The sequence below is a fragment of the Rhinoderma darwinii genome, chromosome 7 (genome assembly GCF_050947455.1).
Source record: "Rhinoderma darwinii isolate aRhiDar2 chromosome 7, aRhiDar2.hap1, whole genome shotgun sequence".
NCBI lineage: Eukaryota > Metazoa > Chordata > Amphibia > Anura > Rhinodermatidae > Rhinoderma > Rhinoderma darwinii.
In genome coordinates this window covers 30,725,616-30,751,002 of record NC_134693.1, presented here as the reverse complement: position 1 = coordinate 30,751,002, position 25,387 = coordinate 30,725,616, and the positions used below count along the sequence as shown (strand labels likewise).

Below are 25,387 nucleotides of genomic sequence, written 5' to 3'. Positions count from 1 at the left end.
ACACATTTTGCTGACTATGGGGCAGATTTTCTAAACGATCTAAGATTTAGACAGCCTAAACTTAGACCAGGCAGTTTGATGACGCGTCAAATTTATCCCAGTAGTGCATGCTGCATGATAAATCTGGCGGGTCTAGCCATACTAGACACTTCTCCTCATCATCCAAACGCTTGGTGGGCTTAGTTTTTGTTTGGTGAACTTTAAGCCACGCCCTTTACCGATTAGACACACCCTCTTTTTTAGACCCCTTTTGAGGTGCAAACATCTGCTCTTAAATTAGTCTAAAATTAAATGCGCATTTTATGACATATTCTAGATGCCAAACCCCTATATTGCATTTTTTTGTCTTCAGTTTTCTTATGAAAGCCTCCACAGTACAATAGGCGTGAAACAATTGGTTTGTATTACGTCCTGTTGCCATGAACATAGTCAATGTATAATACACAGTCTGTGTACGTTCTCACCTGTCTGCAGGATCCTCAAATATCTTCTGAAGTCCTGAAGAAAGGCTGCCACTTACATTTGGAGTGGAGCTGTGCTCACTGAATCGTCTTAACTGTTGCTGGATGGGGGTGGGATTGGTCAGTGATTTGGTGATGTCGGCAAGGATACGTGGCAGCGGTCCCAGTTTTTCCACGGTGGCCTGTAGGAAGGAATTTTCACCCTGATTGGATAATATGCGTGGCAACATCCGCCATTGTGACGGGAAAGGCCAGGAGGGGTTCGGAGGGCAGGTGTTTTTTTTTTTTGGTTGGTTCATATGAGTATGTGAGCGCATGGCATGAGCGCAGAGCCATATTATCAACCACGATGTGACGGATGGAGGAGACGGGGTGTAGCCAGGCATCGGGGTAGGAAAGGGCAAGGGAGAAAAGGAAATAGAGAAGAAATTAGGACTGCTCAAATCCAGAAGGAAAATAATTAATTCATGCTTAACATAACTAAAACTACTGCCATTCCAACTCAAAACAAACATGCAAAGCTAACAAAATGCAGGGAGAGACGAGGGTAAAAGTGGTATGCATCCAGAAGATACACGGGCCTGTGGGTTAGAGAGTGGGGCATGCGTCCATCCTAGTGAAGGGAGGAAAGATAGAAAGGTGAACAGTATTATTGAGAGGATGACTACTCTAGGGAATCAGCCAGGTGTTGTAGTCCGGCTGTTGCTGATGGATAATGTTAATAGGCCGTGTAGGTAATTTATGTGAAATCGGCTGATCGTGGGGGGCATCGAATCAACCAGTGAAATATGATGGGATTTGAGACGCCACAACATAGCGAGCGACAATACCGCAAATCAGAAGACAGAATATGTAGTAACCCATTGGAGGAAAAGCAAAAACAACCAATGTCACTTAACAAGTCAACTTACCAGTATGTGCTAAGAGAGGGAACTGAGCATTACACAAGATGGCATCATATAAGTGAATATACCTTTAAGGTTCGTTTTCTGGTATTCAGCTGAATTCTAAGATATACATGTGCTATATCTTTACAGGGGAGTGCTTCTTTCAGCTATTTATTAACGCACTGACTGCTTTCAGTTAATCAGCGGCGCCTCTTTTTCCACCTATCACTGCCGATTCATCATGAGCTGAAACTCCATCGCCATCTAGTGGAAGTGCATTTTCCCATGTTTCAACTTAGTGGGTAAAATTAGACTGTTTAGATGAAAAATATATGACATGGGGTATCTGTCTGTCTCGCTGATCCCATAACATACAACCATAAGTGCAGATGACTTTTCCTATATTATAGGCTGACATGCACCACAGATCTGGCATTTGTAGTTACCAGTAGCCTCAATTAAAGGGGTTGTTTCATCACAGACCATCCCTTTAAGATGGCAGCCAATTGCAGTGGATCCGGCTTACCAAATCCCAATGACTTTTGCAGGGGGAAGCCACGACCAGCCAGACATTTCCAGTGCAGAGACCTCTGTATTACATCGCAGGAGTTGTCCCATTGGGACAAATCACTTTAAAATGTTCATTGGCTTTACACAGGAAGATGGAAAAACTTGAATTTGATGCCAATGTAGTGATACCGCTATGAGTAAGGCTAAGAGCGAACATAATATTTCAATCATCTATGGAGTACCTCGGTTCTATTTCATCTAGGACAATTTTCTTTGTCAACCAAACCAGTGTCATGTCAGTGTCACGGATATAAATCAACAGGTTCTCTTTCATAATAGAAGATGATCCGCTAAACGGTGCGTGGAATAACCACAAAGTACTATAATCACCAACATCTTCACCTGGATTATAGGTGTTGTGATCTGTTACTCATTCAAAGGCATGAGTGCAGTGACCCACCTACAAAACTGCAGTGTCTACAGAGCTATATGGTGACTAAAAATGCACTTCTGGTTGACATTATGGGATCAGTGACACAGACAGAATACCTCATGTCATACATTTTTCGTCTGAACACTCTAATTTCACCCACTAAGCTGAAATGTGGGAAACTGCACTTCCACTAGATGGCGATGGAGTTTCAGCTCCCGATGAATCATTAGTGATCGGTAGAAAAAGAGGCGCTGCTGATTAACCAACAGCCCCTTATCTGTGAGCTAAATATCGGGAATACAGCTCTTCCTTTACAAAGAGAATCTAGACTTCAAATAAGATAAACATTTCTGTAATGTAATTTTGGTCAACACCATTTAAACTAGCACTTTCCAGTGTGAGGACACAGGCAAAAGGCCACCAGTCCTCTGTGCTTGTTACCTTATCGAGCTGAGACACCACTTCCCACAGGAGGCTGTGCAGGACTGAGAGCTCTCGGCCAAGGTCGATGTAACCTTCAAATCCTGGCGTGTTCGAGATGGTATCTGGGTTTGAGATCTCTTGGAGAAAACGTTTCATCCCACCCCATTCATGCTCTAAGAAGTCGTTCATGAAGGCCATGTATTCTTCCTTATTGCCAAATCTGTTTAAGAGTAAGAAGATATTAAGTATAAACTAAAGATTTTAATGTGTCGAGTACATGTGGGGGATTTTTTGCAAAATCACAGGGACATGATTACCAATTATTAACCCCCCCCCCCACTCCCATCCTTCGATTTGCTGTAAAACCGCATGTCAGTCCGGCCACACAGCAGAAGTTGCTTTTGGGTTCCATACCCTTAGGCCAAGTTCACACGGCACATTTTACAGGCTGATTTCAAGAGAAACCATCCTATGAAATGCAGGCGTTTACTGGAGTGTTCTGAATGATTATTTGAAGCGTACTTTCCAAGTGGTTTTTGACACGTCAACAAAAAATACTTTGAAGTGAAAAAACAGCTTATAAAACGCTTCAAAAAGTGACTTCTTTGAAGTGTCTTTTTATGCAACTTGTTTAATTCTGCGGCATAAAAATAGGTCTCATATGAACTACACAATGTATTTCCCACTGTAATCAATGGGAAGCTGTTTGCAGGCATATTTCAAATGCATATCGGCACCAAAATACGAGTGAAAATATGCCGTGTGAACAAAGTCTAAGGAGTACTGTAGAACAATTGTAAGATTCAACGTTAATGAAAAAAAGCACTAAGTAGAAAGAGTGTTTTTAGGAAAAGTAATGGCTTAAGAATCAAGTGCAACCAGTCAGTCGGCCTCGAACACTTGCAGAAATTGCAATCTTTCTTTCAGCCAGAAAGTAGAATAAAAATGGCAGAAAATAATTCGTAATGGTTGGGACCTCTTTACGGTCAACACTTACTTTGCAAAGTTGGCGAGATTCTGTATCACCTTGGCTATGAGTGTCAGAGTCCGGGAAGTGCGATCATCTGGATATTCCTGCATGAGGCCAAACAGACTAGGGGACATGATTGATGGGCAGAGGAACCGGAGGAACAGGGAGGCACTGATCAGTCGCTCGCTGATGTCTTGCTTGCCCCTATTAATGCATTGCTGTTTCCAAGATGCAAAGACTTCTTTTAGCTCCCTGGGAAAAACACTGTAAAAAAAAAGTAAAAAAAAAATATAATAATAAAAAAATAAGTGAGTATACATCACTCTGCTGCTCAGTAAAACTAAATAATGGCTATGCCGTGACAACTTCACTTGTGGCGATCACTTTCATTTCCAAGTTGTGTTGTAAATTCCCAAGACTCCTGATGACCATTACCTAAAATTGTCACCGAGCAGCATTCAAACCCTACAAAATGCCACCCCTCGTACCAGGTTTCATTTTGCTGCTCTCTGGTAGTGACCAAGTAGGTGATGCCATTCTCTCAGCTCATATAAAAGATGACATTTAGATTTCTCTTCTGAGAATTAAGATCCATCAATGTGACTGGAAAGCGTGAATGATATTAATGAATAGGTTATATTTGTCCTTCGGATTTACAGAAAGGGAACAGTTGGCACAAGGAGTTCTGTGTTGCAAACACATCAAATCATTGTGAAGAGAAAACAAAGGCCGCATTCAGTTTGATATAAAAAGCATTGCCGCCATTATAACATGGCACTGCGGCAATGTGACGGAGCTTGGCAAGTGGTCAAACCAACATTTTTTTTCTTTAAATAGGTCCGCTATGTTCTTTACATTTTTGGGCAACCTGTGTTACACCATCTGTTATGAAGCCACAACTTCCAAACATCTCTGATAGCCTGCAGACAGTTGCATAGGTCACTATTTCCAGTGAAGTACATTTTTTTAAAGGGGACATGCCACCTTTTTTTCCGTCATAATCAATGACTACCTTTATGTTCTTTAAAAAAATATCCACATTGGCACATTTTGTGGCTATTATAAATACATAATAAGTGGTGGCCCATTTACTGGGCAGCAGAGAAGCCGAATTTGTCCTGTCCAGCTTCTTCTCTAGTCACTCCTAATCGATACAGACAGGAAAGTAATGGAAGATAAATCTCATCATAAAGTCCTGTAGGCATATATTTATGGAGGTATGACCCTGAAAGACCCAACTCTTCTATGTGAAAAACAAACGGGTGTCCTTGGAATATTTAAATACTGTAGTTACAAAGTTTCTTATAAAGTTAAGGGGCAACTAAACGTACAAACTTCTGACATGTTATAAGTTTGGATTGGTGGGGGTCCGAGCACTGAGACCCCCACCAATCGCTAAAACAAAGCGGCATAAGTGCTCGTGTTTGCGCTCAGCCGCTTCGTTTCTGTTCGGCTTTTTCCAGAAATCAATGTATCGGAGTACAGGCTCAATAGAAAGTCTATGAGCCCATACTCCGGTACATGGGCTTTCCGGAAAAAGGCGAACAGAAACTAAGCGGCTAAGCACTCACATGAGCACTTATGCCGCTTTGTTTTAGCGATTGGTGGGGGTCTCAGTGCTCGGACCCCCACCAATCAAAACTTCTGACATGTCACTATGACATATAAGAAGTTTGTTGAACATTTAGCTACACTTTAAGTTTTTGCAAAATGCTAATTAAAAATAAAAAAAATAAAAAAAATGCATGACATATGCACAGGATCTATAATAAAAGTCTGATAGGTGAGGTTCCCCCACATGGGAGCTTCCATAACAAAGATTGAATGGATAGAGCTGCACTCTCCATTACATCTCCACCTGCATGTGGCAGAACGGGGGTCAGGGGTGTGGATTTGTCATAAATGCCTAAATTAAGAGAAAGCCCAACTAATTCAGTAAAACTATTAGGCCTTGTTCACACAGTGAAGAAATGATGCAGATTTTGCATATAATTTAAGCCACAACCAGGAACTGGAACTTAAACCAAAGGGAAATATGTAAGGTGTCTCCTCTACTGGATCCAATTCTGGTTTTGCATGACAAATCTGCACCGTGTGAATAAGGCCTTATGCTCAAAAACATGAATGACCAGAAACCAGATGTATGGAGTCAATCCCTAAAATCACGAAGACATCACTAAAAAGCCTAAACAGAAGACTGGACATGTAGGGCACAATTCATGATCAGAGGGTTCTCAAGCCTTTGAAATGATGTCAATGGAAGCGCACAGGGGAGCAAGTTCTGCCATCAAATAATGGGACAAGGACCTTTCTAAGCCGATGTTATTTAACATTAGGCTGTCACAATGGGGTTGAATGGACGAAGGGATTAGGGCCAAAGAATGATAAAAGCCAACTGCAGGGAGTCCCTAATGAGATGATATGGCTCATGGGCTGCAATGTTTAGTCTTCTCAAGGTGATACAAAAAATTTCTGAGAAGATAAAAAAAAAAAAAAACAATGTAAATAACTAAATAATGAACGGGCAATTCATTGGTTCTAATTTGCTAGGCCACATCAATACGTTTTTGGGGTATTTAAAGGAGTTGTAAAGTCATAAGAAATTGATGGCCTATTCTCAGGATAGACCATCAACATCTGATCGGTGGAGGTCCAACTCCCGGCACCCCCGCCGATCAGCTGTTTTGAAAGGGCCGTAGCACTCGTACTTGTGCTGCTTCATCTCTATTAAGATAAGAATGACTTTATTGATCCCCAAAGGGAAATGAATAGTAGTTTCTGTAGTAATAGTATTACAGTCACTGATCGTACTGTGAATCGCCGATACAATTGCAGCGGCAGTTCACAGTATTACAGCCTTCTCCCATTGAAGTGAATGGGAGAAGTCTGTAATACTGTGAACAGCCGCTACAAGTGTGCTGGCGATTCACAGTACGAGCAGGTAAGGAATGAAGAAGCAACGCTTGTCTGAGTGCCACGGCCCCTTCAAAACAGCTGATCGGCAGGGGTGCCGGGAGTAGGACCTCCACCGATCAGATATTGATGGCCTATCCTGGGAATGGAAAATCCCTTTAATAGGACCACACCCATTCACTATGTAAACACATCATAAAAGCGATTCTGATCAGGAGCTTCCAAAATCAGACAAATCATTCAGGAAACACTTCTAGCTCCTAAAAATGCATAATGTCACAGTCTGGACAATCTTTAGCGTTTTCTTGCATTTCTTCACTAGGACACATGGGCTGATGACCATGGTTTCCGGTCACATGTAGGACTTGCTGGGTTACTCACCAGTAGGAATTGATGATTTTACAGAACGCCAGCTCACAGCACATCTTCAAGTTACTTTGATGCTCAGCGAGCTCGCTAGACGAACATTTACTGGGATCAACCTCGCAGTTCTCATCTGACTCATACAGGGCCTTGATAAACTCCCCTGAGGGAGGAAACAGGAGATTTAAAACACAATATAAAAAATAGATGGAGGGAGAAAAAAAAAAATAAACGAAACACTATAAATATACCAACAACCCCTCCACTTCTAGAAGCGGAAAGCCTACACTTACCAAGAGCATCGTGCAAGTATTTCTGCCCCACCAATTTTAGATACTCCTCAATGGCCTTTGTGGCAAGCGTATTTTCCCTAAAGATTAAGACATCATGGTCGCCACATCGGTCCACCTCCGACATCACCAGGTCGGTCAGGAAGTCCTGATGAATGAAAACAGTTTATCAACTTTGATGGCTAAAGGGGTTGCCAAGGATTAGAAAATAAAACAATCTGCTTTTTTTTTTTTATATATAGTAATAGCGCCACTCCTGGCCATGGGCTGTTTCTGGTATTGCAGCTCCCAAACTACAATTCTAAGCACAGCCCATGGACAAACATGAATTGTGGTACAAAACATGTAATGCAAAATCCAATCCACGCCACTTTTTTTTTTTTTTTAAGGTTTGTTCCAAGTATTTCTTTATGCCCTGCCAAGGAACTCCCACTGCAATACCTGGTGTGGCATTAAGGGAAATAAACTTTTCTGTGCATAACATATAAGCATTTGTCAATTTAAAGGGATAGTGAATATTAGCCATATAGTTTACGGCAAACTGGAGTTCCTAGCTTTGTAATCCTAAGAATTATTACGCACGTATATAAAGCAATGGTCATTGTAAATTCACACTCTGCATTCTCATACGCACTGATATAGGACCCGGTGATTCCCATAAATGACAAGTCAAGATCAACCAAAACTGCTGAGAAATATGGTGCGTGTACGATTTTTAACCCAACGACGTCATAGAACTCCGAATTGTGTTGTTCCTATGTTGTTCCTCCGGGAAATGTATCGATATATTTAAAACTGGGTGTTACCTTTACCTTGTCAACGGGGTATGTCCCTATACAATCTGACATTGTCAACACTGACTGTTCAGAGATACAACCATTTATCCATACATTTCCAGGAGGAATAGCTAAGGATTGGCACAACAGAGTTCTAAAAAAATATGCTCCACAACTGTTATTTCATGGGAATTACAAGTATTTACTAAAAGAGGCATGTCAGGAGAGCGAACAGGTCCTCTAAGCTTATCCTTAAAGTGGACCTGTCACCTCTGCTGACATGTCTGTTTTAGTAAATACTTGTAATTCCCATGAAATAACAATTCTGGTGACACTTTTCTTATAACTCCACGTTGTGCCGTTCCTCTTTGAAATGTATGAATAAAATGATAACTGGGTGTTATTAGTTGGGGGTGTGTCCTTACACAGTGTGACATTGTCCAATCAGTGCTGAAAGTTCCAGAATGTGTAGAGAAACGCCCCTATAACAAGCGGAGTGGTTACACCCAGTTGTCAATATCTTCATACATTTCCAGGAATAATAACAGAGGAAAGTGATGGCGCAGAGTTCTAAAAAAAAACTCAAAATGGGGAGTACAAGTATTTACTAAAAAAGACTTCTCAGAAAAGCCGATAGATCCTGTTTAAAATACTCTTCCAGGTGAATCTACACCAAAAAGTTTTATTGCGCTCCTCACGCTTTTTTTTGTTTATTAGGGTATATTCAGATGTTACAGTTGAGGTGCAGTTAAAACCACATCCAAAAAATTAAACAAAAACCGCATGCAAATTTACGGTGATTTGATGAGTTCTCTATGCCGTTGCCTTTACCCCAACTGCATTGTAAAACGCGACAAATCGCTGTAAAAAGGCATGTGGTTTTTGGATGCAGTTTTAACCTCAACGTTTGAATACATCCTCAGTTTAAGGCTTGGTTCTCACATCGCATTTTGACCGCATGTAAACCCAGCATTAGAAGTGAACAAAACATTTCAAAACAGATGATGGGCAGCTATAATAATCCCATTACTGGGAGGGCGGCATTACAAAGAGGACTATATATAGTGAAATGAACTGTGAGAGTGGCGTTATAATGCAGGTTGGAACATTACAGATATTTAGGAAAAATAGGGTTTAAAGTCTCGTTCCCCTTTTTATTTCAATCTGTTCACTATTCACATTGCCTGCCGAATCCCAAACTTCTGCTGGGACTCACATGTTATAACAAATGCCTGTAATGAAATCCATGTGCGAGGACCGCTCACAGTGCAGTTCCTGATAAGAGAACGCTCTGCCCAAAATTGACAAAAATGATGGTGAAATGAAATCTTGGGATGAGGCGGAACAATTGGGTTTTTATGTGATGTTTCTATGAGCAATTACATCTATTCATTGTGGTTGTTGCAGCAATCTTTATGTAAACTACAGAAAAAAAGTCATTAGAAATTTACTGGTGAGAAATGTTCTCCAACAGCTTGACAATCTGTAATTCAAGCCCAGCAAACACTTCCAAGTACTCTCAGCGTGGAAACGCAAAGAGGTCGACGCGAGTAATCAGTCTCATAAAAACGGATCACAAAAGAAATAATCAGCAGAATAAGAACTTTTCTTTTCTTTTGCAGATGAACAAGAAACATTTAGCAGCATTCAGAGCCACAAAGGAACGTTTACGTCTTTTGTACTTGAAGGAAACCCATGATCAAAATAGAAATATTAATGCCTAACTGTATACAAAATCTTAAAAATTCAGGTGTGGCTACACCTACCCCCCATGCCTCATTAATAGGTGTCCAGCAAAAGAAGATATGGATAATTAGGCAACGACCTCGCAGCAGGTGGTAGCCATTGATTTGGCCTGACTAAAAAAATCACAGCTCTGCAAGTAAGGCTGGGTTCACACGACCTATTTTCAGGCGTAAACTAGGCGTATTATGCCTTGTTTTACGTCTGAAAATACGGCTCCAATACGTAGGCAAACATCTGCCCATTCATTTGAATGGGTTTGCCGACGTATTTTAGCCGACGACCTGTAATTTACGCGTCGTCGTTTGACAGCTGTCAAAAGACGACGCGTAAAATTACAGCCTCGTCAAAAGAAGTGCAGGACACTTCTTGGGACGTTATTGGAGCCGTTTTCTCATAGACTATTGAAAACAGCTCCAAAAACGGCCGAAAAAACGGCACGAAAACGCCGCGAAAAACGTGAGTTGCTCAAAAAATGTCTGAAAATCAGGTGCTGTTTTCCCTTGAAAACAGCTCCGTATTTTCAGACGTTTTTGGCTCAGCGTGTGAACATACCCTAAGAGTATGTGCACACACACTTACGTCCGTAATTGACGGACGTATTTCGGCTGCAAGTCCCGGACCGAACACAGTGCAGGGAGCCGGGCTCCTAGCATCATAGTTATATACGATGCTAGGAGTCCCTGCCTCTCTGCAGGACAACTGTCCCGTACTGAAAACATGTTTTCAGTACGGGACAGTAGTTCCACGGAGAGGCAGGGACTCCTAGCATCGTACATTACGGACGTAATTTGTGTGTGTGCACATACCCTAAGCGTAAAGACTCCACCATTTGTCATTTTGTAAGTCCAAAATTTATTATTTTCTTAATATATCTTTATATAGGTAGAACCTCTAATTTACGGATACAGAGCCCTAAATCCCCTGCGTCAAACATAAAATTCTGACTCACTGCAGCCACCACTAGAGGGAGCTTAGGAGCCTACTGCATACTGTTATCATTGAGTTCAATTCATATGCCTAAAATATACATAAGATACAGGGATGTAAATGGAGTTCTAGTCCCAGTAAAGATATTTTAAAGGATAACTAAACTATCAGAAACCTTCTGACATGTCATAGTGATATGTCAGAAGTTTTGATCGGTATGGGTCCACCGATCGCTAAAATAAAGCAGCAGAAGCGCTCGGCTGAGCAGTCGAGCAGTTGGTTTACGGGCCCATAGACTTTCTATTGTATCTGCAAATCTAGTTGCCCTTTAAGGCTATATTCACACTATGGATTTTTCATGAAGAAAAAGAATCAGTGGATTTGACAGAGATTCCACTGCGGAAACCACGCCCTCACTTCTTTTTTTCTTCCGGCAAGGTAGTTTGCAATTCCGCCGCTGAAAATTCTGCCCCGTCTAAATAATGGGGTGGTTTGTCATTGAAAGCAATAGGAGGCTTTTTACAAACGGAATTCCCGGTGATTTCGTTTCTACTGTGTGAACAAGGCCTAACAAATTAATCAGTATCACATTTTTGAACACCACATCTTTTTAAACAGGCCTATCGCATTCCCTAATCTGACTCCTTTCCCTGGCCCCCTATTACATTTGTCATCAGAACTTGACCCCCTCATTCAGAAATATGCCCCCACACTCCCTCCATCCAAATGCACTTCATGTCTGTCATACACGAATACTGGCTGGTGACGGCTCATGCAGCTTTATGTTACTACCCCATGTGTATAAAAGATGGTCGGACCATTGTACTGTTCAAGCACTTTTTACATTTTGCGTCCCCCCCCCTATTTCCTTATAGATTGTAAGCTCTTGTGAGCAGGGTCCTCACTCCTCTCGTTTGAATTGTCACTATGTAATGTCTGATATCGTCTGTTCATGTTCCCTCTGAATTGTAAAGTGCTGTGGAGTATGTTGGCGCTATATAAAGATTATTATTTCTATTATTATTATTATTATTATTAAAAGAGCTGCAAAATAGTACAGCCATTATGAATACACAGTTTATGGTCGCACAAATTTACCGGTAAACAGCCCTTTTACTGGCAACAATGTATTGCCAATAAGTAGCAACTTGACCGCTGCTCCGAACAGGGTACCAGCGAAGCTGTTGGCCGCGTCAATGTTGCTCCATGAGGCTTGTGCACACGTAACTGAATTGCTGCGACTTTTTCGTAATTGCAGATGGAAAAGACACAGCAGAATACAGTAGCAACATAGTGGATGAGATTTAACAAAAACATTAAGGCGCTAGATCAAATTTCCGAGCAGAAATTTACGGTGCGGTGCGTATTTTTCGTACCGCAGCATGTCAATTTCTGCTGCGGAAAGTGGGCTGAATTGCTGCGTTTTTCAGAGATGTCACCATGTCCCAGCATTGAGAAAAACGCAGCAAAATCATTTTCTGCCGTAAAAAAAGCAAGAAATGGTGCGGTTTTTCCGCGGCAGTATTTCTGCTAGTTTCTGCGGAATTGCTGCAGAAATTTTTGTGGACAAGCCCTTACTATACGATTTCTTTTTTACCAAGCCCTTCTGTAGTGACTTAAGTTCATCAGCACAGAATTGAAAAGGCAACTCCACTATCTAGCAAGTATCTACAAATAATAATACAATATATTTCGCTAATTTTTACACTGCATAATCAGTTTCTTTGGTTACATGTGTAAGTATAAGGGTATGTTCACACGCTGAGTCACAAACAGCTGAAAATGACAAAGCGGTTTTCTGAGTGAACAGCCTCTGATTTTCTTCCGTTTTTTTAAGCTGAAAATGTTTTTTTGAGGCGTTTTTTCTAGATGTTTTTGGAGCGGTTTTTCTATTGACAGAATTAAAAACCGCTCCAAAAACGGCTCAAGAAGCGGCATGCTCCTTGTTACGGAGAAATTTTTTTACATGTCGTTTTTTAAAACTGCGCCGTAAAAAAACCGCCCAGTCTGAATGAAACGCCGTTTTTCCCCATTGAATTTAATGGGCAGATGTTTGTAGGCGTTTAGCGACCGTTTTTACAGGCGTATTTCGGGGCATTTATGCCCTGAAACACGCCTGAAAACACAATGTGTGAACATACCCTTAGCCATATGCACCGGCCTTGTCTTTATATCCCTGTCGCTGGGTGACTACGTTGTGTTATAAGCTGTGGTCACCGGACTTCCACCAAGTATTCAAGTACCTTCCCTGTCCACATACACTGTGCGGAGAAGACACATCAAGTTCTTATTTATATAAAAAGTTTGACCGGCTATAAAAAGACTCAAGTAATATAGTATGAGCAGTGCTAACAATTCTTACTTTTGTTAACATTTCATATGGAAGGGGGGACTTTTCTGTCCTCGCGGCTGTTCAGGCGGCTCTATGGACAGAATAAGTTTATAACCCTCTATGGATACATCCGGTATAACCCATCCATGGTAACAAGCCGGAATTAGGGCTCTAGTTTGCAATGACCGCCGTCAGCAGTGTGTTCAAGAAATGCAAAGGTTATGATTATCTCTGTCACCGCTCAGCCCCCGGTGTCTTTTCCTCATTTCTTCGGCCTCTCAATACATTCAATTATCCATGGCCTATCCACTCCTCCTCTTACACACTCCACTCGATTCTTTCTTCTTCTCCGTTAGCTGCAGTGAATGAACGGCTGGTTGACGGAAGCTTCTTTAACACTAGGAAGGTCACCCCCTTAGCTTCTGAGTCCGATAACAATTGCTATACCTGCTAGCCTGGTAGTTATGCTCACAGAGACCAGATACAAGATCACGTTGCAGTCATTAAAGAAGTTGCAACATTATAAGAAAAAAAGATTTAAAAAAATTTGTTGCGTTTTTTCCCCAAAACAGCTCCACTATTTATCAATGGCTGTGTCTGGTATTGCAACTCGGAGATGATCTGTAATACCAGAGTCAGCCTGTAAACAGGAGTGGTGCTGTTTCCTGGGGGTGGGGGGGGGGGGGGTGGAGACAATTTTTTCTGATTTAAGGTAACCCTTAAAGATCAGCTCTAGGGGCCATATTTCAGCATAGCACGTAAGTGCAGTTCTTTTTATACCAGACAAAATGAATGTTGCTGGGAAGATTTACAGGCTCTTGAAACAAATAAAAAATGTCTTACACTGATGCTTTGCGTGTTATGTTGCAGTGGTTGGTACACCGGGGACATCACCAGCGCTGGGTACAAATATAGCAATGTGACTATGAAAACATGGGGCTGAGATATTATGCTCCGCTATTCACAAACTGATGTGTCCCTGGATGTTACCATCTAACAGGAACTCAGAATAACAGCTTGTGAAATGTGCATTGCATCATGAAAGAAACCGCACGGCTGGCATGATCTTAGTCATGCAAAAAACCTATGTTATTATACTGCCTGTAGGCAGAAAGACCGTCCCGGCAGTGAACGCTACCAAAATTAGTCTGTTTTCTTGGGATTAGTAAGACCTCTGCGAATTCTGTATACTCCTCTTGTCTGGGCTTTGCCTGTGAGTGTATACATCCCAGCCGATTTGCAAACCGGGCCTAACTTTTGGGTTGTTGCCTATAGTAGTTCCTATATACACATCTCTAAAATGTAGATAATCTGTGACCACGTATACAATCTATACAACCAGAGGTCCCGAGAGATGATCCACAGTAGTTTTCTGCAGCTTCATAGAAAACCTATGTCCACTGATCATGAAAGATACAGATGTACTGTGGCGGGGGTCATAAGACCATAATTTCAGAGGGGTCTTCTTCTATACATACATTTCACAGGATAAATCACTAATCTGTATACTTGGGAACCTATAATGAGCGGGTGGAGAACTGAAGAAGGTGCGGTGACTGCCCCATAAATTAACTAATGGACTAAGTAAGGAAACAAAATGCAGCGGCCTATGAATAAATTAGCTCCGCTCTGATCTTTGTTATTGTCGGTCACGGATGAACTTATCCAACTAATACTTCTAGTGAGATACAATTAGATTTTTAGTTCAATCTTCACCATACCTACCAGGAATTGTGTGAGGATCCTAAAATAAGGTGGGACCTCCCAGAGAAGACAAGATCCCCCGCCACAGACCACTGCTATTGTACTCATAATCTTTTCCTGTCTTAATCTCTGATCCTTGATGGAACAGGTACCTGCAAGCTGCCCTCGTTGGATAACTGCGTCCTGATGTTGCTATGGGGGGTTACTATGGCTGACGCGGTTATGGGAGGGGGTACATTATAGCTAAAACTTATATGGGAGAGTCACTGTGGTGGACACTGCTGACGGTCATTGCAGGCGACGCTGCTATAGGGGGTCACTGTGGACAACTTTACTATGGTGATCATTGTGTCAAACGTTTTTTTGTGGGAGCCCTGTAGCCGACACTGCTATAGAGGGTCACTAATTCTGACACTGTAATAGGGGGGTCACTGCGGCCAACGCTGCTATGAGAAGATCACTTCTCCCCCAAAAAAATTAACAATCAGTTATAGCTCATTGTTCCCTCTTTTGTTTAACCCCTTCCCGCACCTTGGCGTAACTGTACGTCCAGATAAGCAGTAACTTCGCGTACCTGGGCGTACAGTTACGTCCGCGCTTTAAAAGTTAACCGCTGCGCGGCGCTACACCGCAGCGGCGGTTAACTGTGCAGGGTGTCAGCCCTGCTCTCCCCGTTGCCGATCAGCGGCCTGTCGCCGCTGAAATTGGCAATTAACCCCTTCGATGCGGTGGTCGATTGCGATCACCACATCGAAGAGGTTTACAGCGGATCGGCAGCCCCCCACATGTATTTGCGGGGGCTGGCGATCCTTATCATGGCAACCAGAGGCCAAACAATGACCTCCGGGTTGCCATGTACGGAAGCCTCGGAGGATCAGCCTCCGGCCGTTCCTCCTCTGCTTCCTGTCAGTGTGACAGTTACGTCACAATGACAGTTAGAACACATTACACTACGTGTGTAGTGTAATGTGTTCCAGCAGCGATCAGAGCTGCCAGTCTAAGTGTCCCCTAGTGGGACAAGTAAAAAAAGTTAAAAAAAGATAATAAAAATGTTTTGAAAAAGTGTAAAAATCAAAGTTAGAAGTGACATAAACAAAGAATGCTTTTTTTCCTATAATAAGTCTTTTATTATAGGAAAAAAATTAACACGTTAAAAAAAGTACACATATTTGGTATCGCCGCGTTCGTAACGACCCCAACTATAAAACTGTAATATTATTTTTCCCGCACGGTGAACACCGCGAAAAAAATAAACGAAAAACAGTGCCCGAATCACAATTTTTTGGTTACCAACCCTCCCAAAATATACAATAAAAAGTGATCAAAAAGTCGCACGTACGCCAAAATGGTACCAATACAAACTACATCCCGTCCCGCAAAAAACAAGCCCTTACACCGCTTTTTTGACTGAAAAATAAAAACGTTACGGCTCTCAGAATATGGTGACACAAAAAATAATTTATTTTATAAATAAGTGATTTTATTGCACAAACGCTGCAAAACATAAAAAAATTATATACATCTGGTATCGCCGTAATCGTATCGACCCGCAGAATAAAGTATAATGGTCATTTATAGCCCAGGGTGAAGGCCATAAAAAAAACAAATAAAAAACATTGTCAGAATTGATGGTTTTTGGTCACCTTGCTTGCCAAAAAATGGAATAAAACGTGATCAAAAAAATTTCTGGTACCCCAAAATGGTACCAATGAAAACTACAGATTGTCCCGCAAAGAATAAACCCTCACACGGCTCCGGTGGAGAAAAAATAAAACCGTTCTGGCTCTCAGAATATGGCGATGCAAAATGTGTAGTGTCCAAAAGCGGATAAGATCGGGCACCATTTATAAGTGCGACACTGGCCACATATCTGCGGATTATTATTTATTTACTGCATTATTATACCCTCTTATTATACCATGATGTACCCCGCACAGATAACATGTACCCTGATGTACCCCGCACAGATTACATATGCCCCCACATTATAAACTGAAACACCAGTAAAACCCCAAACAGAACAACTACCAAGCAAACTCTGTGCCCCAAAAGCCAAATGGCGTCCCTCCCTTCTGAGCCCTGCAGCGTGCCTAAACACCAATTTACGTCCACAGATATGGCATCGCCATACCCGGGAGAACCCGGTTAATATTTTCAGTTATTTGTCTTCAGTGGCACAAACTGGGCATAACATATAATGCACTAAAATGGCATATGAGTGGAAAATTGTAATTTTCACTCCGCACCATGCGCTGCGCATTAACCCCTGCGCGCACCATGACATAGCATGTCGTAGTGTGGGGGGTGATGTATGGAGCGTCTCACGTAAAAAATAAAGAATTTAGAACGGCAAAATCGCTGTTTTTTTGGTCACCTTGGCTCTACCTAAAAATGTAATAAAAAGTGCTCAAAAAGTTGTATGTACCAAAAAGTTGCACCAATAAAAACGACCGCTCGTCCCTCAATAAATAAGCCCTCATACCGCTCTATTGACTGAAAAATAAAAAAGTTGTGGCTCTTGGAACACGGGGAGGAAAAAACTAAGAAGGAAAAGAAAAAAATGGATCACTCCAGAAAGGGTTAATTACTTTCTAATGAAAAACCATTTATGACCACACGTGGGGTATTGCCGTACTCGGGAGAAATTGCTTTACAAATGTTGGGGTGCTTTTTCCCCCTTTATCCTTTGTGAAATTGAAAAAAAATGCAACATTTTAGTGGAAGAAATGTCGATATTCATTTTCACGGCCTAATTCTAATAAATCCTGCAAAAGACTTGTGGGGTCTAAATGCCCACTATATCCCTAGATAGATTCTTTAAGTGGTGTAATTTCCACTTTTGGGGGGTTTCCCCTGTTTTGGCCTCTCAGGGGCTTTGCAAATGCGACATGGCACCCAAAAACCATTTCAGCTAAATTTGAGCTCCAAAAGCCAAATAGTGCTCCTTCCCTTCTAAGCCTTGCTGTGGGTCCAAACAGAAGTTTATTACTACATATGGCATATTTCCGTAATCGGGAGAAATTGTTTTACAAATGTTGGGGTGCTTTTTCTCCATTATTCCTTGTAAAAATTAAAAATGGCTACCTTTTTTCAGAAAAAAAGTCGATTTTTACCTTTACAGAATAATTTCAATGAATTCAGCAAAACAACCGTGGTGTCAAAATGCTAACTTTACCCCTAGAAAAATTCCTTGAGGGGTGTAGTTTCCAAAATGGGGTCAATTTCCAGGGGTTTCCACTATTTTGTTCCCTCCAGTGCATTTCAAACGCGACAAGGCACTGAAAACCATTCCAGCAAAATCTGAATTTCAAAATCCAAATGGTGCTCCTTTCCTTCTGAGTCCTGCTGTGGGTCCAAACAGCAGTTTATTACCACATATGGGGTATTGCTATAATCAGGAGAAATTGCTTTACATATGTTGGGGTGTTTTTTCTCTTTTATACCTTGAAAAAATAAAAAATTTCTACGTTTTTTCAGAAAAAAGTAGATTTTCATCTTCACAAACTAATTCAAATAAATTTAGCAAAAAAACTGTGGGTTCAAAATGCTAACTATACCCCTAGATAAATTCCCTGAGGGGTGTAGTTTCCAAAATGAGGTCACTTTTGGGGGTCTTTATTGTTTTGGCCCCACAAGACCTCTTCAAACCTGACATGGTACCTAAAATATATGCTAAAAAAAGAAGGCCCCAAAATCCACTAGGTGCTCCTTTGCTTCTGAGGCCTGTGTTTCAGTCCATGACCGAACTAGGGCCACATGTGGGGTATTTCTAAAAACTGCAGAATCTGGGCAATAAATAATAAGTTAAATTTTTTGGGAAAAACCTTCTGTGGTACAGAAAAAAATGTATTACAAATGAATTTTGTATAAAAAAAATGAAATTTGTAACTTTCACCTCTACTTTGCTTTAATTCCTGTGAAACGCCTAAAGGGTTAATACACTTTCTGAATGCTGTTTTGAATACTTTGAGGGGTGCAGTTTTCAAAATGGGGTGATTTATGGGGACTTTCTAATATACAAGACTCTCAAAGCCACTTCAGAACTGAACTTGTCCTTGTAAAAATCGCCTTTTGAAATTTTCTTGAAAATATGAGAAATTGCTGCTAAAGTTCTAAGCCTTGTAACGTCCTAGAAAAATAAAATAATGTTCAAAAAACGATGCCAAACTAAAGTAGACATGTGGGGGATGGTAACTAGTAACTATTTTGTGTGGTATTACCATCTGTTTTACAAGCAGATACATTTAAATTTAGAAAAATGCTAATTTTTGCAATTTTTCGCAAAATTTTGGTGTTTTTCACAATTAAATACTGAATCTATCGGGCAAATTTTGCCAGTAACATAAAGTCCAATGTGTCACGAGAAAACAATCTCAGAATCGCTTGGATAGGTAAAAGCATTCCGGAGTTATTACCACATAAAGTGACACATGTCAGATTTTAAAAATCGGCTTCGTCCTGAAGGCCAAAACAGGCTCAGTCCTGAAGGGGTTAAACAACATGATAGAACAAACAATTAAATGGGTTGACCAGGATAAAACGAACAAGCTGCTTTTTTCCAAATACAGCGCTATAACTGTACACAGGTTGGGTGTGGTATTGCAGCACAACCCCATTCACTTCAATGGAGCGGAGCTGCAATACCAGATAAAACCATTGGACAAGTGTGGTGCCGTTTTTGGAAGAAAGCAGACATTTTTCTAATCCTCGACAAACCCTTTAATCATAAAAGGGTCAGAGTATTATTGTTGTGGAATTAACCTGTGTGCCCTGACTTTAACGCACACATAGAACTTTTCTGTAACGATTTTACATAGCGGACTTTATCTGGTACAGTCTTTATTACACTTGTGCTGCAATATGGAGGAGTAGTTTGTGTTTCGTCTGCACACATAAAATAAGGACAGCCATCATGATCTCGGTCAAGGAAAAGTGAAATACTAGAAGTTGCCCCAATAGAAGAGAACTCTTAATGGACAACAAAGACGATATAGAAAGCATGCTCGGATTACCAATCAATAACTTCCCAACCAGAAAATGTATGTGGCTTTAACCATTAACATTCATCTAAGGTAATGTGCATGTATCAAAGCCAACAGAATTATTGGAAAAGGTCCCATAGCTGCAGGCTTCTTAAAATAAATATAAAGCTATTATATTGTGGTCATGCACAGTCTTGTGGGTGTCCTCGGACATTATTGGTTACCCAAAAACTCATGGGAATCACTTTTTAGTTACCATCATATTACATCTTACCATTTACATTCACCTTTCCCATCTGTTCTCACTACATATTTATTATATTTTTCTCAATGATAATGGTGGTATCATTGACTGCCATTGGGCGTATACTGTGTGGTATACATTTTTTGCAGGATCCCTTGGTATTATAAAGTGTAGTCTACTATGCTTTTCAACACAAAACAATACTGCCCGAACATATACTAAAAGGACACCCACTGGCCCATTATAGGCTATGTGCACATTTTGAGCATATTCCGGTATATTTTCTAGCATTTTTTGTTCCAGCAGGTAGTGATAAAAATGAAGATAGGTCTGGGGATTAAATGACATTTTAGCCTTTATTTCACGGGAATGGGTTAAAGTTGAACTTGTTAATGTAAAACCTAGTAATTGGTCCAGACGGTGATTAACACAGATTAGCCTCGTTCACACTGAGTTTTTTGCAGGAGGAAAATTCTGCCTCAAAATTCCGTTTGGGATTTTGAGGCAGATTTTGTCCTTCCTGCATGTCATTTTCCGTGTTTTTCACCCGCGGCCATTGAGTGGTACGGGCAAAAAACTCTGCGAAATACGCTTTCTCTACCTCCCATTGATGTCAATGGGAGGTTAGAGGCGTAAATGCGCGAAGATAGGGCATGTCCCTTCTTTCTCCCACGAGGCGGTTTTACCGCTCGCAGGAGAAAACCACCCCCGCATCCCATTGAAATCAATGGGAGGCATTTTTGGCTGGTTTTTGACAAGTTTTGCGGAGTGGTTTCCACGCCAAAAAGCTTGTCAAAATACTCCGTGTGAACAGGGCCTTAGGCAACATTCACACGAGCGTGTCTGATTTGCATGCGTTAAAAACACAGCGTAATTCCAGCAGTTCATCTCCGTGTGCCATCAGTGTGCGTTGCGTGTGGCATGCGTTTTTCACGTCCGTTCAAGCACTTTTTTTTAAAATTCCTATGCATTTCTTTGTAACCGATGTGTGAAACACGGACAGAACACGGATGTCGCCTGTGTGGTGTCCGTGTTTTTCACGCACCATAAACTTTAATAGGCGACAAGGTGCGCAAAAACATAGGACATGCAGTGAGTTTCACGCAACGGACAATGTCTGAATAGCCCCATTGAAATGAATGTGTCAATGTGCTGTCCGCTATTTCAACGGACAGCACATGGAGTATTACGCTCGTCTGAATGCGGCCTTACTGACGCACCATTATAGTGTACCTCCAAAGACGAGCGCGGATGTTTCTACCACCAGCAGTTTACGTGACGACAAAAGAAATAACCCAGACAGAGACAACGGAACAACGCTGGATGTATTTATTTCTACGGGTTGCTAGATTGGCGATTCCAACACACTGGAATTTACAACAACAGCGTCCCTGTTGAAATAACCTTCCATATTCTCTAATATACAGAAAATGGAGAAGTTACTGGCCAAAAATTCTATGTCACTTAAAGGTATTGGCTCATGTTTAAGGAATCCACAGCCTTCCAAACTTGTCTTTCTAGGTCAGACTGACCTCCACTTCGACACACAACTCTCATCCCCCTTTCTTTTTTTCCTTCTTACTAGTGTTATTTGTATCTGCTGGTTGTTTGTTTTCCCTATTACGCTCTACCGCTACTTTGCAGTCTGTATATCTCTACACAAGAAAGAAAAAACTTCTCAAAGAAATGGTTGTATAGATGGACTACCTTGTAATTTTCTGCCTTCATTATTCTAGATTTCTATAGCATGGTTCACTCTGCTCTTCTAAGTTCATGAATATAATTTTGGGACCTTCAGTGAGGTAATAGGCCGCATGTAAGTCAAATTTAGCAGACTGTAGGATACGTCCGTGTGACGGCCGTTAAACCAAGACGCAAGTATTTCAATGGAGCCGTTCACATGGCTGTTGTTTCAACGGGCCGTGTGAAGGGTCCGTTGAAAAATAGAACATGTCCTATTTTTTTCAGTTTTCAATAGACTCAAGTCTACAAGGGAATGCATGAAAACGGGACCCGCATGGGTGCAACTCTGACGTGAAAAACGTCCGTTTTCCACGTCCGAGCTTGCACTCGTTCGTGTGAATCTGGCCTAATAGACATTGTAACGCCATCCATTATTGGTGGTCATCCAGCATATAGCACCAGTGTAGGAGAATCAGTTGAGAAATTCGGGTAAGTCTACTTTTTAATATAACACCGCCATTCACTGATAAATGTGGCCCCTTTATAACTTTGTAATTGAAAAATAACTATACGCCCATTTCAAAAGGTATTGAAGGGTGATCCCCATGGTGGCCTATACTTCCCTCGATTGTTCTGCATCATGGATGTGTATTATCCTTACATAAATACCTGTGTGATACTGTATCCTATGAGTGCGGAATTCTTCCTGTGAAATGTGTATCCTCCATTGCCTCCAGTTACGTAAGCAACACGCATTTCACATCCCATGGTTATTAATGTGCTTTTCCAATTAGATGTTTGGTTGCTATGATCACTCAGGTTATTTATAAAGCTTTCTAATTGGGAAATCACATATACTTATTACATAACAGCATTACCAGACCAATAGTACGCGGTCTCTCCAAAGCCATAAAATGTCCTCGCCAATATTAGCACTGCTACACGGCCCACAGCCCAATCGTTAGAGCGGGTAGTTTAATAAAACTTGCAGCATTTCTGTGCGTCACTGGAGACTCGGGCAAATAAAGATAGTGAGGAACGCTTGTAGCGAAAATCTTCACTGGTTACTGAGCTGGAACATAACAGATCTGATATACTGACATCAATACAAAGCGCTTCCCAGGACTGCAATTCTTTCCACGCATTACCGTCCGCCCTGTCTCACAACATTAGATCTCTGTCTATTAAACACCACAAAAAGCATCATTTATCTGGGGAGGCTTTTTAGATATATCTGGAGATGGGAAACTTCCATCCAACTGAGGAAAGAAACGTTCTACAGTAATGAAGTCTTAATACATTCCTAACCTCACCAAACTTTCAGAGTCGCTTATAAACACTGCTGACTGGCTGGAGATGATAGGAGTTGCATTATATCAATGATTGTGCTGATGGGCAATTAAAGGGATTATTCGGAGAGATAAAATTGCTGGCCTATCCTCAGATCTGATTGGTGGGGGTCCAATTCTGAGCTGTTTTAAAGGCGAGTGCTGCTTCCCCTTTATTTCTTACACAGCTCATCACTGCGCCACGCTGACATTTTCGTAGTGGTCGTGCACAGTATTACAGCTACCGCCCACTCAAGTGAAGATCTAGAGTCTAGATAGTTTAAAATAACTTAAAAATAACTTTAAAATGAAAACAAAAAACTTTACTCTCCAAAACCTGGCAATGCTTCCCTGCCGGTCTCTGTACACCTGGCGTCCAGGCTGTTATTGGCTGCAGTGGTCACATGTGACGCGGCCAGAGGTCAGCTGGAAGTCAATAGAGTGCTATTTTTTGTTGTTTTTTTTTTTTTTTTACTTTCGTGGCGTTTTTTTTTTTGTTCTTTTTAAATCGCAGGAAGGGGTTGATTTGGTGTTTTTGAATGCGCTGCTCTGTAGAAAATAAAAAGTGCCTGACAAAAATGTGTGACTATAAAAAAATGGCACCCAAAAAAAGCGCATGTAATTCAGTGCGGTTTTTAGAAGACCCCCAAAAAAAAAAAAAGGTTGTGTGAAGAAAGCCTTACCAATTTTTTCATAAGCTTTCCCCACCTAAAAACAATAATGACTGTCTATTTATATTTGTTTTTTGTCTATTACAGTTTGTTTCTTTATTGGCTCATTGATCTCTCGTTAGATTTTACTCTTGTGTCACCCATCATAATGAGGCTTATTGATGTTATTTGATGTACCGCTCTCTGGGCTATAGTATAATTTAGACATCTATTTGCTGACCGGTATTCACCGATTGATTAGTCATTGTTTTTTTATTTGTTTATTTAGCATTTTTTTCAACAAAACAAGTTAGAAGATTTGTACAGCGGAACAGTGAGTAAACCATGACAGCAATACGTATCATCGGGTACCAGGTATAGAGAGTCCACAATTATAGTAAATCAGAGTCAGGGAGGTGACAAGTGTAGAGCCGGGCAAACAAAAGCTATACACTAACAACAATACACCACACACATCATTCAATCCTAGGCGCTCCGCATCCTGACACCTCCCTCGACCCCAGAAATGAACTGAAACAAATTTAAATTGCAGTTTTAGATGACTCCAACCATCTCCGCCAGATCTTCTCAAATTTATGGAGACATTTTCCACTATTATATAACATTTTATACAGAGGTCCATATTAATGAATAAGCTGAAGCCAGCGTACCGTACTTGGTGCCTCAGCAGCCTTCCAGGCCATAATAATAATGAAGAAAATCTTGACAAAATAATCCTATATTAATACATTCATAATACCTAGGAGGCAAATTTGGGGGGTGAGAAGTTGTGGAAATCCAAAATGATCATTGAGGAATTTCACAACCTCCGACCAAAGTGGTAGGACCTAAGAGCATAGACACACATAATGGAGATACGTGCCCACCGCAGCGTGACATCGAAAACAGGAATCAGAGGTTGAGGCACCCATCCCCTGGACCCTGACTGGGGTATGATAGATACGTTGAAGAAACCTAGATTGGATTAAGACATCCTGTGCATTCACCACAGAGTCAACAAAGGAGAGCTCTACTTCTCTCCACTCCTCCCCAGTCAGATCAGGGTTATAATCGTGCGACCTCGTAAAGGCTTTATCAAAGGGTCTAGACCCAACAGATAGCAGTGCATTGATTTGTGTAAGGGGCTTAGAAAGGTCTGTGCCCCAAGGAGATCCTAAAGATTAGAAAACCGCAACTCCGGACCCAACGAGCCAAACTGCGCAAAGCATGACGCAGTTGAATGTAGCAAAAGAAGGCACTCGTCGGGATCCCATGCCGGTCCACAAGTTCAGAGAAGAGCACAAAACCAGTATCACCACAGCACAGCTGTACGAGGAATTTAATCCCAGCTCCTGGCAGAGACTCAAGTTGGGGTATACAAGGGTTAGACCACAACGGTGTTCTAGGTAAGTGTGAAGAGGTGGCAGTACCTGTGAAAGGACATGAGTGAAATTTCCAAACACGAGCAACGGTTCAGAGTGGAAGTACCGCAAAACAGGAAGGTTTGTACCGATAAAGTACGTGAGTAAGACGCTCATAGGAGCTCATATATGCCCCAGCTAAAGAAGTAGCATCGCTCATATCTAGGTCAATCCATCAACTCGCAAACACCAACTGGTTTAATGCAATTCTTGATATGAATAATGTTATATATATATATATATAGCACACAAAAAATAAATAAAAAATATTATATATATATATGGCTTTTCTATGACAAAACCAATAAAACCTGTTTGAATCATGAAAACAAAGATGTCTACAA

At 41.2% G+C, this 25,387-nt stretch overlaps 1 protein-coding gene across 10 annotated transcripts in view; it reads right to left on the bottom strand.

Moving 5' to 3' along the window:
* RASAL2 (RAS protein activator like 2) overlaps positions 1-25,387 on the bottom strand; it is a 280,442-nt gene that overhangs the window by 10,534 nt on the left and 244,521 nt on the right. For 8 of the 10 annotated variants that reach the window (XM_075833092.1, XM_075833090.1, XM_075833094.1 and 5 more), the window contains 5 exons: positions 7,254-7,398; positions 6,979-7,123; positions 3,712-3,948; positions 2,733-2,934; positions 465-664 (listed from right to left, as the gene is read on the bottom strand). In XM_075833092.1, the coding sequence (XP_075689207.1) occupies positions 465-664; positions 2,733-2,934; positions 3,712-3,948; positions 6,979-7,123; positions 7,254-7,398 (929 nt within the window). The remainder of the gene's footprint in view (positions 1-464; positions 665-2,732; positions 2,935-3,711; positions 3,949-6,978; positions 7,124-7,253; positions 7,399-25,387) is intronic. The other 2 variants (XM_075833093.1, XM_075833091.1) reach the window with 1 other exon arrangement.